At 35.7% G+C, this 12,773-nt stretch overlaps 1 protein-coding gene across 1 annotated transcript in view; it reads left to right on the top strand.

Moving 5' to 3' along the window:
* The window catches only part of CDC73 (cell division cycle 73), a 96,798-nt gene extending 91,920 nt beyond the window's left edge, over positions 1-4,878 (top strand). Inside the window, exons 16-17 of the mRNA XM_035537324.2 lie at positions 1,853-1,994; positions 3,232-4,878. Of these exons, the coding sequence (XP_035393217.1) occupies positions 1,853-1,994; positions 3,232-3,268 (179 nt within the window). The 3' untranslated portion in view covers positions 3,269-4,878. The remainder of the gene's footprint in view (positions 1-1,852; positions 1,995-3,231) is intronic.
* The last annotated feature ends 7,895 nt before the right edge of the window (positions 4,879-12,773 follow it).

Genomic DNA, 12,773 nt, shown 5'->3' with positions numbered 1-12,773 from the left:
AAGCTAGCTATTTGGAAAATGCTTTCCTGATAGGAGTATCTCTAGTGCTTTTCCTAATGGCTTTATTCACTCCTCAAAATAAAAGCCATGTAAATTGGGAGTGCATGGGCAATGCCAGTCTAGCTACTGCTTTGCCTATATTTGTCTTCGATAGCCTTTGTAAAGGCACTTTCTGGGATCTGCAACAATCCATTGTTTCATCTACAGCTTGCAGTTCCTTGTGTAAGTCACATGGTCCATGGTGATTAACAAAGATTTAAGGCATACTACTGTCATTTTGGAAAACAAGAAGGTAGCTTACCGTAAAGAACTGGAGCAGAGTCTGTCAAACTGGTTTTATTTGTTCAATTACTATGTCACACAGAATTTTGTTAGGTGAGTCTGTAGAATTGTTCTTAGTTTTCTTTGTCTGTTCTGAGTGTTTAATGTTCATGTAGCAAGCAAGCTTCTTATCTTTGTGTCTGCAAGTGAACATTCCAGATGAAATTTGTGAATGATGTCAAGTTAATGAGCAAATATTTAATTTGGAATATCATTTTAAAAGTCTTTAAAATGCTAGAGTGTATTATTGTGCTTTAATTCTGATTTTTCAGGTTGGTTGTTTTCAGCTTAATATCATTTAACCTTAACACAAAGGTTGTGTCAATTGTTTTTTTGTAAATGCATAGCCCTGGTATGTCTCTATTTGCTTTCTCTAGGCTTATTTTAAAACAGGCAATGTTATATGGCAGATAGTATGTATGTATTCATGGTTTTGTTTCACACTGCTTGTCCAGTAGTGTTATAGGAAAACAGTAAAACTGCAGACTTCGTGCACACTGAACAAAAGGGTTTTTGTTTTGCTTTTGCATTTTTTATTTTATATTTTTTTATTCTGCTTTATTCCTTACTGTGAGATATTAAGATAGACATCTTCTGGAGCACTTTTTGCTGAACCTTGGGATTCTATTCTAATTCTAATGGGTTCCTACTAAATTTAGCATACTGTGTTCACTAGCAGGGTCAGGGAATCGGTTCCCCAATATTTTATGCATTACAATTCCTGAGTATACTACCAAATATTGTTTTAGTAGCTAACAGACAAGAGTTAGTTCCCCCAAATGTACTTTGTTTCGGTGTTACATTTTGCTCTAGTTCATCTTGACTTATTCAAGAATATGTAATGCATCAAATTGATTACCAGATAGGAATTGTACAAGAGTTAAGTACTTTACACTGGATCGTGTCAAAATTATGATTTGGCCAAGGAAGCAAAAAGAATTGCAAGAAAGATTTAATAGTCATTTTGCTAATACTTGGGGTTTACATAATTCACATGAGGCAATGCTTCCCCAAAGGAAAGTAATAGCTAATTTACCATTATTAGCTGAGTACTAGATCAGAAGAAATTGGCAGTACTATTTCTCAGAATATTTCATGTAGCGTTTGGGGGTTATCTGCTTTCCAGGCTTCCTTCTCAGTAGTCTCAGTAAAATGAATTGTTGTTTTGGTGGTGTTTTTTGTTTGTTTTTGTTGTTAGGTTTTGGACAATTCAAAAATCTTCAGAAAGAATATCTTTGTTTTCCAAAGAAAACTCTCATGAGTTGGCGATGAGTTTCTGCTGTTCCCTTGGAATGTCTGCAATAGGGGCCACCGTTTCACTTAGAGCTGTAGTAGTATGAGCACTGGAGAGTGGTCACCAGCCACTGTATTGAGTTCGGTGCTCTTTGTTGACTGGTTGACTTTCTTGAGAGATGGGCTTAATTTTATTCTCAGACTTTATTCTGAAAAAGGGGGAGATTCTCTTTGGCTAATAATTAAATACTGTAAAGTCATCTTGTATGTGCACTAAGTGTTTTTCTGTTTCCTGTAGTTAAAGCTTTTCATCTCAAATATGATGAAGTACGTCTGGATCCAAATGTACAGAAATGGGATGTAACAGTGTTAGAACTAAGCTACCATAAAAGACACTTGGACAGGCCAGTATTTCTACGCTTCTGGGAAACTTTGGACAGGTACATTTCCTGTTGAAAATCCTTTACGCTCATGCTTTTATGATGTTCGGTGGGAATAAAAAGTTATGGAAACAAGGCAATTGTATACAGCTTAGACAGCTGAACAACGTTTTGTATTGAAAATATTTGTTTGGACTTTCCCTGACCATGCAGTTAAACATATACAGGTATATTTTCAGTATAAACAAAATAATAGTAATCTCCAAACTATAATGTGCGTGGATGTAAAGGAAGGGCAGTTACTGATGACTGAGTAGTACAGTGATTCCCCCACCTCTCTTTAGGCAGAAGGAAAAGAGTGGAGAGCAACTTACATGGTGCATTTTTCCGTTGTTCCCCTAGCCCTTCTCTTGGACTACAGTTCTGAGCTTTAAGAGCTCTACTCTTTTCTCTCTGTACCTCACTAGATGACAGTCTAGCAAAGGTGAGAAACTACTTTAAGATAAAAGAGCTATAAAGTATAATCTTACTCTGATGCCTCTGAGTCCACGGCACCAGATAGAAGAGGAAGGTCAGAGAAGATGTGGCATATAATGAGTTTTGGTGTAGTCTTTCTTTCCTCTGTATCTTTGGAGCCTTCCAAGTACTTAGTGCTGCCTTTCATGAGAAGTGAGGGATGGAGGAGCACCAGCAGCTCTGTGAAGAGCAGCGCTGCTTCTGACTTCGCTTTGCCATGGCTCATAACCCTCTCTGAATGAAAAGTTAATTGTAATATCTTATGTTTTAGAGAAGAAACTTGGTCATGAAGCAGCTGAAATATTGAGGGAAGAGAGAAGTCCATGCATTTAATAAGTGTTTAATCTTTTCATGTTGATTGCACAGCAAACTGCTTGAATGATTGAGTGGACTTCAAAAAGAAAAGTCCAGTGGGAATTGTCTAAATGATTCTGAACATCAGACTTTCTATGCTTTTTTATTCAAGTCTCAGCTAAACTATATATTTGAATTCCCAGAATGAGCTGGAGTTATCTTTAGCAACTGTTTTCAAATGCTAGAATCCTTTTGATGCCCCGGATGATGTGAATTTTCTTCAAAGCAAACATTTTAGCTTACTGTCTTGCAGTGGGACAAATACTGTGCATAATAAAGCTTTATGGCTTATAAGACACTGCATCTCTTTAGCAACTCGCTAGTGCTCTAAGAATTTAGTTTTAACAAAGTGTGTTATTCCTAAGAGAAAAATTTCTATAAATACCAAAAAGTAGTAATTTTGTTTTCTGTTCTTTTTATTTTTAAGGTATATGGTAAAGCATAAATCTCACTTGAGATTCTGAATCCTTCAGCTGCCATTTATTTCATGGAGTATGGATTAAGAACAATGAAAGAGGCTCCAGTTCGGAGACCAGAGCTCGCACTATGTAATATGTCAAGAACTTTACGAATGAAGAAGGGTCACAGTTTAAACTTTTTATAAAATCTGGTTTGGATGCTTCATGCTATGGCAGGTTGATACCTGTTGTTATTCAGAAGCAAAGGGGTTTTGCTTAAAACTATTTTTTTAATGTTGTTAGCCTTCTAGTCTGCAATCCAAATTGTATATTTTGATAGCAGCAGTTTCTTCTCTGTTTTGTTAAATTAGGCACATTTTTAAATAATGTGTTTTGTTCCTTATTAGAAAATAGATTGATCTCCACTGCAGGTTACAAATGTGTGTGTGCCTGTGCGCATGTGCGCACGTGTGTGTATATATATGTGTGTGTGTGTCTATATATATATATGTATAAAAAAAATTATAGACACACTAACGCACACATAGATGTTACCAAGGCTTTCTAAACCACTTAGCTTCTGAGCTTAGTTTTGGTTTTCTTTGCTTACTGTTTCATTTATTGAAAATATTTTGTTGTGAATGATACTACATTTTAGTTGATAGGACTTGCAAACTGAGCAAAATGAAGATTGTTTTGGATAAATCAAAATGTCAACCTGTATATGTATATTCTGTCAGTCTTTGAAAAAAGGAAGATGAAAAATCTAGAAATTTTTTTTTGGATTTGTAATGTCCCAGTTTACTAAATCTTTAAACTTTATTACAAATACCTTCAGGTCATGGTAATTTTAAATCTCCATTCTCCAGAGTTCTCTTTATTTAAACTGAAAGCGTTCCTAAGTACATTCCCACCTATCAAAATACCTTCATGTGAGTTTAAATGTTACCAGGATTAAACAATGAATAGAAAGGGAGAGAGTTTGGATTTTTTTTCCTAAAACAGCCACCATAAGGATGGAATCACTTTAACTTCTTTGCATTTGTACCTCTAATATCACCTTTTCTTGTGATGAAAGTAGCCCAGATTATGTTTACTGAAGTTGTTGTTTTCTGATACGAGTGACTAATATGGTCTCCTAACAGTCCTGCATCAGAGTGGAAAATGAACTTACTCCAGTTACCAAAGAACAGATTTGCTTGAGCTACAGTATAACTGAGGCCAGAAGACCATGGTATTTGTATGGATTTATGGTATCTGTGTATCTATTTAATAACATTAAGTTGATGTTGCATACCAGTGGATGTAGAGAATGATTAAGTATTGTAACACCTGCATGGTTTTTTTCTGGGATAGAAAATACATGTTTATATTCCTGTTCTTGAAATCCAAAACCATGTTTTTTAATATACTTTACATTTAAGGTTTGACAAAAGTAAAATGTTCTACCTATTCTACTTTAGTTTTGCTTTTTATTTGATGTTACCTTCGTTTTTAATAAAACCAGAAGGCACATCTCCTTCAGAGGTTTTTAAGATTGTCTTAAATTTCTATGAGGACTGTGAGGTCTGAAAGGGTTTTAACAATATGTTTCTATCCCTGCTGTATCAGGATTACTATCTTTAAATTTAGCCAATTATCTTAATGGAAATAAAAACAAACAACAATGACACCAAGATTAGAAGTTGTCACTGGATTTTTGAACAGATTCTGCAAAGTGGCTGAGAAGAGCAAGCAAAACAGAGCTTATTTAAAATACGCTAGAAAGTTCTCCTTTTTGCATGGGCACTTTGGTCAGTGCCAAGTGACTGTTTTTCTTAACACCTAAGCTTTATTAAAAGAGTATCTGTGTCATATATGAGTGAGCTAAAAACATTCTATATTTTGGTTTAGCCTGTGGCATAGTTAGAAAAACTGGCTATCAACACCACAGTAAGTACCATAAGGAAGTCGCAAACTTAGTGTTTCTTACTGTTTAAATAGAGGGATATAACGTATGGCTTTTTTGACTTTGAAATGTTCCAATTAGAAATGTAATTTTTTTCAGACTTAGTACTTTACAGTACTAAAGAAAAAATTACAGTTTTAAAGAAACTTCTACAATGGGCAGCAAATTTACAAATCGAATTTTGAAGAGAAGTATGCTTCATGTGCACTTGTGGTATAGAGTCTATATATTGGTCTTAAAACATGCAAACTCCAATTATATTTTCTCTGCCCTATATTTCACTTGCATTTTAAAAGCTTGTGTAATCCTGGGTCCAATATTATACAGAGAAGATGGCCTGACGTAAGTGTAAATTTTTGTATATATTGGGAGTAAATCCTCAGAAACTAGTGAAGTTATAGATGTGAAGCTGGCAGAAGAGCAAAATCCATGGAATCCTTGTATCAACTGTGCCACTTTCTATAGATTGAGCACACACTTTTAACATCTTCATTTTTTTGTACTTGCAGGCAATTTACAACAAAGTCGTAAAGTGTATATTGTGAAGGAGATGGCACCCGATCATCTCTGATCATGTATCTTTGTCAGTCATAAACGTAGTGATGTTTATAAAATGAGCCATTTTGCAATCAGATTCCTGCTGACATTATTGGAAGTTTAATTAGGTTGTCAGAGAATAGCATTCCTGCTGCCTTCAGAAATATCTGCACATAGATTATGAAACTACTTGGACTTGAAAATTTAGCCTTACAGCAGCGTTTTGCAACACAGCTGGATTTTTAGACAATTATGTTATGCTTAATTTATCTACAAGTTAATGTAGAGTAATAACGAAAACTGATACTAAGAACTGGAGAAGCTGCAGGATCAGACATCTGTTTTAGTGAGCTGTATTCTTATTGTTGAGCAAATTTGATACTGCTTAGAAGTGTATAAAGTGTGTAAATTGTACTCAATTAAAATGCATAACTAAAACTGAGCTACTTTACTGATTGTAGTTTATTGAATGGTAGAATGATACTAGCATGTGAATCAAATTGGCTGTTTCTATTAAATATCTTAAGTGTCATAACTCCATACTGTTTCATAAGTACAAGATGAATGAGATGAAACGCGATAAAACAAGATGAAAACTGATTTGAAGTCTGCTCTTGGGCTCCTGTACTGTCAGCAGGTGATTATTTCTTCTGGTGGCAAGGTTATAGGGGCCAGTAGAGGTATCTGAAGTAATGATTTTATAGTAAGAGCTAAAATACCTATGATTTATACTCTTTGAACTTTCTGAATGTTACCCTAAACAAAAGCAACAAAGCAGGAATTTGTCATAAGGTAAAGTAGGACAACTGCTTTTTGAAATGGGCTTGCATACCTGACTAAATTGCAGATCAGCATCCTCCATTGAATAGGCTTAGCTATGTAGTTATTACCTGGGAACTTTTGTAGCAAGATAGTTTCACAAATAGGCACTAAAGTCATTGCTAGAAATAGACAACTTAGAGAACTGTTCTGCAATGCTGTAAGCCTTTTTATTTTTGAATATAGAAGAAAATGTAGATAGCAGATTGTGTTAAGTTGCCCTTGATTGTAAGTTCAACTATGTGGTATTTGTCAGATAAGCCTTGTTCAGAACAGAAAATTTGTTTTTGGCTCTTGTTTGATTTACAGGGTATCAAATATTACCATTCTTCACAGGGACCTACAAAAATAAGTTTTATTAGTACAGCTTTCATTCTGTTGCTGGTGAAATATGCACTTAGTTGCTAATTCTTGAAAACACTATACAAAAAAAAAAGCTGGTCAGAATTAATGGCTTAGTGATTTTAAAATTTAATGTCATGAATGCATTTTAATTCAAAAGCCATAACTAATGCCAAGTACTTTATTAGAGCAATGAATTCATGAAAAATTAAAATCCATGCCTGAAGAAACTGTTGGCCAAGTAGGTTACAGTTCAGCTAATACATGGAAAAATGTGTCACAAACTGGAATCTCTGAATGTCATATTCTGAGTTGTTCATTTGTTACTTAATTGTTTTGAAGAACTGTGGCAGCTTTGCTTTTATTTCCTGAACAGATACATAATTGAATAGTGATTGTACACTTTACCTTCTTTGGTTATTTATGCATTCTTTTTACTTTAAGACTGTTAACATGATATGATAACTCTGAAGCAGATATTGAAAATGGATCGCTTCAAATATGAAAATGCTTAAATGGAGCTCATGTACTTGACAACCATGAAGATGGCTTCCTACTGGAACTATGATCCAGTGAGTGACACGGAGTCAATTGTTCAGCTGTCATTGATGTCTGTAGATCATTCTTCTCCTGGTGTTGATGCTATCATAGAGTAAATTTGAGAATAATGATATTTAGCCAAGCAAAATGCATTGGTAGGGTAGCACACAGCAATAGGCTGTGCTTCTGCACAGACTGATTTACTGCATTCATTTGTCTTTCAAGATTTTTTCTATATTTCTTTTATAAGAATGCTAATGCAAAGAACAATCTCAGATGTTTGAAACTTCAATGCAGAGACTAGTTCACATGTAAAACTGAAAAATATGAGGCGGTACATAAAATCTATAAGAAAAGTAGCATGGTTCTTGGTTTTTATTTGCATCTGTAAATTCTTTTGCTGTAGTATGTTTTCATTTAAACTCAGAAAAACTCATTACTTGCTTCACAAGGCTTCTGCACGTGTCACTGGAATCAGAGGTAAGTCTTTGGTTGCTTTAAGGTTTGGTTAAAGAGTTTGTAAATTATAAACTCCTGCCTTTGTTAATGGGCCCAGAATTTACCAGTGGTTTTGAAGGTTCAAGTTGAAATAAGATATTTTCAGAAACTGGGACAGCCACCACTCAATGAAAGGAGAAGACAAACTTCTCATAAGGTTAAACCTTTAAACTAACAAAACTGTCATAAACTTGTGCTTAGTGACTTTTTTTGATAAATCTTAAGTTGTGGAGATGTCTTGCCACTTGACCTAGTATTTAAGATCTGCGCTGTATTGGTGACATTTTTAGACGTAATAGCTTGGTATCAGCTGAAGTCCACCTTTTTGAAAATTGTTAGCAAAAATGTCCTGCAGAGTTTCAAAGACGAGATGCTTTCCTAAATGTAGGAGTCAAATTCTTCATGAAAGAAGAAGCAAAGGAGGCATGTTTCTCTCAGCACTGCTCCACTGGTTTAAATGATAAATAACACTGCTGAAGATCCTGTGAATAACACAGCGAGGCATGTACAGCTGCTTTGAATTGGAGGTACTTTCAGCCATGAATCTACCTAACTTTGTTTAAATTCACTTGTTGCATCTTGTGTCAAAGTTAGGTTGCAGATTGCACTGCAAAGTGGAGGTCTTTTTGTTCTGTAATAAAACCTTTATGAAAGAGCCTCTGTTTTATGCATGTTGGAAGTACTTAGGCTGGTTGCTGAGAAGTTGCTAAAAAGGGAATAATGAGATTAAAGATGCAAGAAAATACATAGACAGAAAAACTTCCTAAAGAAAGATTACTAAACTGAAGGACTTCCACAACTCATTGTACAGGCAGAATAATTCTGTGTGCAGTCGATTAATACCCTAAATTGCCTTCCCAATAGTCCAGTTTAACTTCATCTAATGCAGTGGTTCTGTAGATTCACTCCATCATATGAAAAAATCTCTCTTGAATTTGATTAATTTTAATTTTTGATCTTCTTGATTTCTTTGGCTTTGGTCAGTACCTGGTCTGTTCTTCTAGCTTCCCATTCCCCCAGGTATCAAAGCGGTTGGATGATCTTCGAAATACAAAACTTAAACACACTTAACTTTGTCTTTATTGGCATATATTTACATTCATATTATTATTCTCATCATAATTGAAGTACAGTGGTCGTCTTATGTTGAATTTTTTTCTGGAACAGAAGTTTGACATTTGGGCATATAACATGAGACGATCAATGTGGTAACAAAGCTACATAAGAAACTATGGCTAAGGAGAACTCTGTATTTAATTTTATTTTTAATTTTATTTTTTAAATATTAAATATTTAAATATTAAATATTTAAAAATTTATTTAAATATTTTTAATTTTAGCTCTCGTGAATCTTATTTATACACTTTGATGCAGACTAAAGAAAGCTGTGCTCTGTTGCCATTTCCAAAAGTAAGAAATAGCCTTTGAGAATTTCAGCAGAGCAAATCTGTGGGGAAAAAAATATGCTAAATGCACTGAATATGTCAGGGATTTATTCTTTTCATAAATGTCACAGAGGTACCTTCAAAAGCAATCTCGTCTTCTGCTCAGTCCACAAGTCAAAATGGTGCTAAATTTGCCATCACTAGACCAGTCATTCTTTGTGCATCATGTTGTGCAACATATTTTTAAATGTTTCTTCTTTTATATTCTGGAATCAGGGTTTATACTATTAGTTCTGGGATGAATGACTTCAGATACGATATTATCAGTCACAGTAGGAAAGACCCTGGGGCAAATATCTTCTAATTCTTAGCTCCTTAAGTGTATACTATCTCTTGCAACAGGAAATAATGACCATTGCAGGTGGTAGTGCATCTGGGAAGAGATAAATTACAGAAAAATGGAAAAATAGGGTAAATTATGGTCAGTGCTTAACTGGAGGTAGGGGGCACAATAATTCAAAAGCATATTAAGTAATATGCTGCTAACCCTGTAAACTATCACTGACCATATTGTACCCATGTCAAGCACTTTTTTATGATAGTAAAACATTAGACAAAGTTTATATTTGGAATACAGAGAAGTCTGGCTTTCTTTAATGTAGCTCTTAATGTTCCATACCACACTTAGCAATGCAGCATATGGCATTGTCTGCAGACTGAAAGACTCCTTAAAAACCAGCAATAACCTTGAAGCTTTTAGTAACAAGACAGAGAAATGGAGGTTCTGCTGTGTTGTAAAATGATGGTAAGTAAGGTGAGGAGGTTCAGGAACATCAAAAGAGCCATGTTTCTACAGTCGCTCCAGGCAACTATGATTTAGCTGAGCTTAACTTTATTTATTTTGCTGAGTTTTTAGGCTCTGGAGGTTACAGAAAGCAATAGGCGCTTTCTCTATTAACTGAAATGTCATAAAAAGTCTATATGGGAACTTTCAGGTTGAAATTTCCATGCTGAAAAATGGTAAAAACTTTTTCTTCATGTCATTATTAGAATGTGCACATGATACAATTTCGATGAAAGAGTTGTCTGATTTAGCTAACTATTGCATGTTTCTCCTTGGGTAAGCTAGCCAACAATGCAAAATCCTAATTTAGGTTATGGGGTAAACATAAACTGACGTAGTTTGTTACTGGACTATGTAGCTAATGACGGCAGTTTGTCTACTATTGCAAATTGATCACCATGTAAGAAAAAAAAAAAGGTATCTAAGTTAGAAAAATCTGAAAGTTAACACCTGCGTGGAAAAACAGCTGCTTGCACAGATTCATTTTGCATCAGCAATGCATAACATGATCCATATAAATTATTTTGTAAAGTATTGATTTTGAGTTGGATTATTTTCCATCTTTAACATTTCTAGGAATTCATTGCTTCTTCCCAATGACAGTAGTGCTTGATAACTTTTGCCTTCCTGTGAAGGTAGCAAGTCCAAACATCATGTCATATATATATGCCTAGAAGGCAAAAATTCAGTCTGCCTGCTGGAGAGTGTGAAAGATTGCTATTGACTTACGCTTCTAAATGGATGCCTTGTACACTGTAAGAGAAATGCTGTGCTATTAACTTTTACCTTCCTGTTAAACCTCTTAAGTTCAATTATATGAAATAGTGTGTGTGTGTCTTTCAACAGAATAATAAATCTGATTTAGTGAAATTGTGGGATAAAAGGCAAACCCTAATGTCATTGTGTCATGGAGAGTTAATAAGATTTATCTGTAATTTTCCATAGATGCCTTTTTAACTGTTATGCTCACAAAATAGTGTGGAAAAAAAATTATTTATTCTAGATCAAGTATTTTAAGTGTTAAATTTGTCTAACTGAAATAGATACGGAAATTCTAAACAGTATGCAATGATGGGAAAAGATCTGTAGACACTCATATCACTATGAGTATAAATATACTCATTAAAAAAAACTGCCACACCTTGGCAATTTTAATTTGGATTACCTCTAGTCTGAGAACAGTCTGGTGAGCTTATGGAGTTCCTGTTACAGTTTAGTTTCATTCAAGAGGAATGTGGATCATGCTCTCCAAGCCTGGTCTGTGATGAGAAAGCGCAAGCAAAGTAAGCGGGTAGTGCCCAGGTTTTTTATCAGAATGTGTTCCTCATTGAAACTGTGGCACCAATGTAGAAGCTTGTTCTAGATTCTGCATAAAATGGCTGACAGGCATGAACATTCTTGTTTTGTTACTGTTTGTGTGTGTGTGTTGATTTTCTATGAAATATAAATTAGGTTTTTACTACAGGACTTCGTAATCCTTCCAGATAAGTGAGAGGCTTGGTAGTCTTAGCCTAAAACTTGCGTACATCTGTAGCCTTCATCTTGACTCTGATCCTGCTGTGGCGGTGGTGGCACTTTGTGAGTAATGTAAGCACTGTTAATTGGCCATTTGGGGAGTTTCTCTGTTATGTAAAACATTTTTTAAAATGGAGGTTGTATTTAGATTTATACAGATTGTAAACATTACATTCTGTTTTCAGGGATACACGTCTTTTATCCACAATGTTTTTTCTAAAAAGGGTGCTGTTTGTTACATTTTTTTCCTTTTATATTATTGGTTTCTCCTCTTTTGACTCAACTCTCCATTTGACTTCAATGTTACTTATTTCATCACTGGAAGAGAAATTAACATGTTTTCTTTGAAGGCTCAGGAAGGATCTGCTCTGCCTTCTGGCATATACTTATGTCTTCTCTACAGACACCATGTTCATAAGGATGTGTGGTGACAGGGCAAGAGGCAAGGGACAGGTTGCTTCAGGAGAAACTAGGCAAAACCAAACAAACTTGTTAGAGCGATTCAACATAAGACTGGGTTGCCCACAGAAGTGGTAGAAATGTTTCCTGGCTAGAAGTGCTCAAGATTTGGTTTAACAGGGCCCTGGATAACCTCATCTAAGGCTCTGCTGGTGTTTAACAGAAGGTTGGACCAGGGGATCTCTGAAGAGCTGGAATTTTCCATGGGGCAGGTGGATGTGGGCCTGCTGGGGGAAGCGGCGCCTTGGGCCTGGCCTGGGCCCGGCCTGGGCCCGGGCCCAGGGGCCTGTCCTGGCCTTCGGGGCTCTACTCCCCTCAGAGCGGGATGCTGCTGACCTCACCCCCCCTGCTCTCCCCCATCACAGACCGCCAGGTCCACTGCCCTGCAGCAATTTTAACAAAACTGAAGTTTTCCCCTCTCCCTTGACTGCCATGTCAGTGGGGTACCTGGCCAGGAGAGCAGGAGGCACCTGGGCAAAGAGGAAAGCGGTAAGTTCTGGCTGGGTTTTGTCTCCTCACGTTAATCAGTCAGTTTCTGTTTACTGGAAGATGGTGGCATTTAAATGTTGTTCTGATTAATTTTCTAGTAGTGGCCAGGAAGATTTTCCTATGTAAATATTAACAGTCAGGTTTATTTGCTGATAGTTTTCCTTGCCAATTACTAGCTTCAGTTAATTCATGTCT

This window comes from Cygnus atratus, chromosome 8, assembly GCF_013377495.2.
Source record: "Cygnus atratus isolate AKBS03 ecotype Queensland, Australia chromosome 8, CAtr_DNAZoo_HiC_assembly, whole genome shotgun sequence".
In the NCBI taxonomy this organism is placed as follows: domain Eukaryota; kingdom Metazoa; phylum Chordata; class Aves; order Anseriformes; family Anatidae; genus Cygnus; species Cygnus atratus.
Note: the sequence above shows the minus strand (reverse complement) of the source record. Positions and strands in the feature narration are given on the sequence as shown.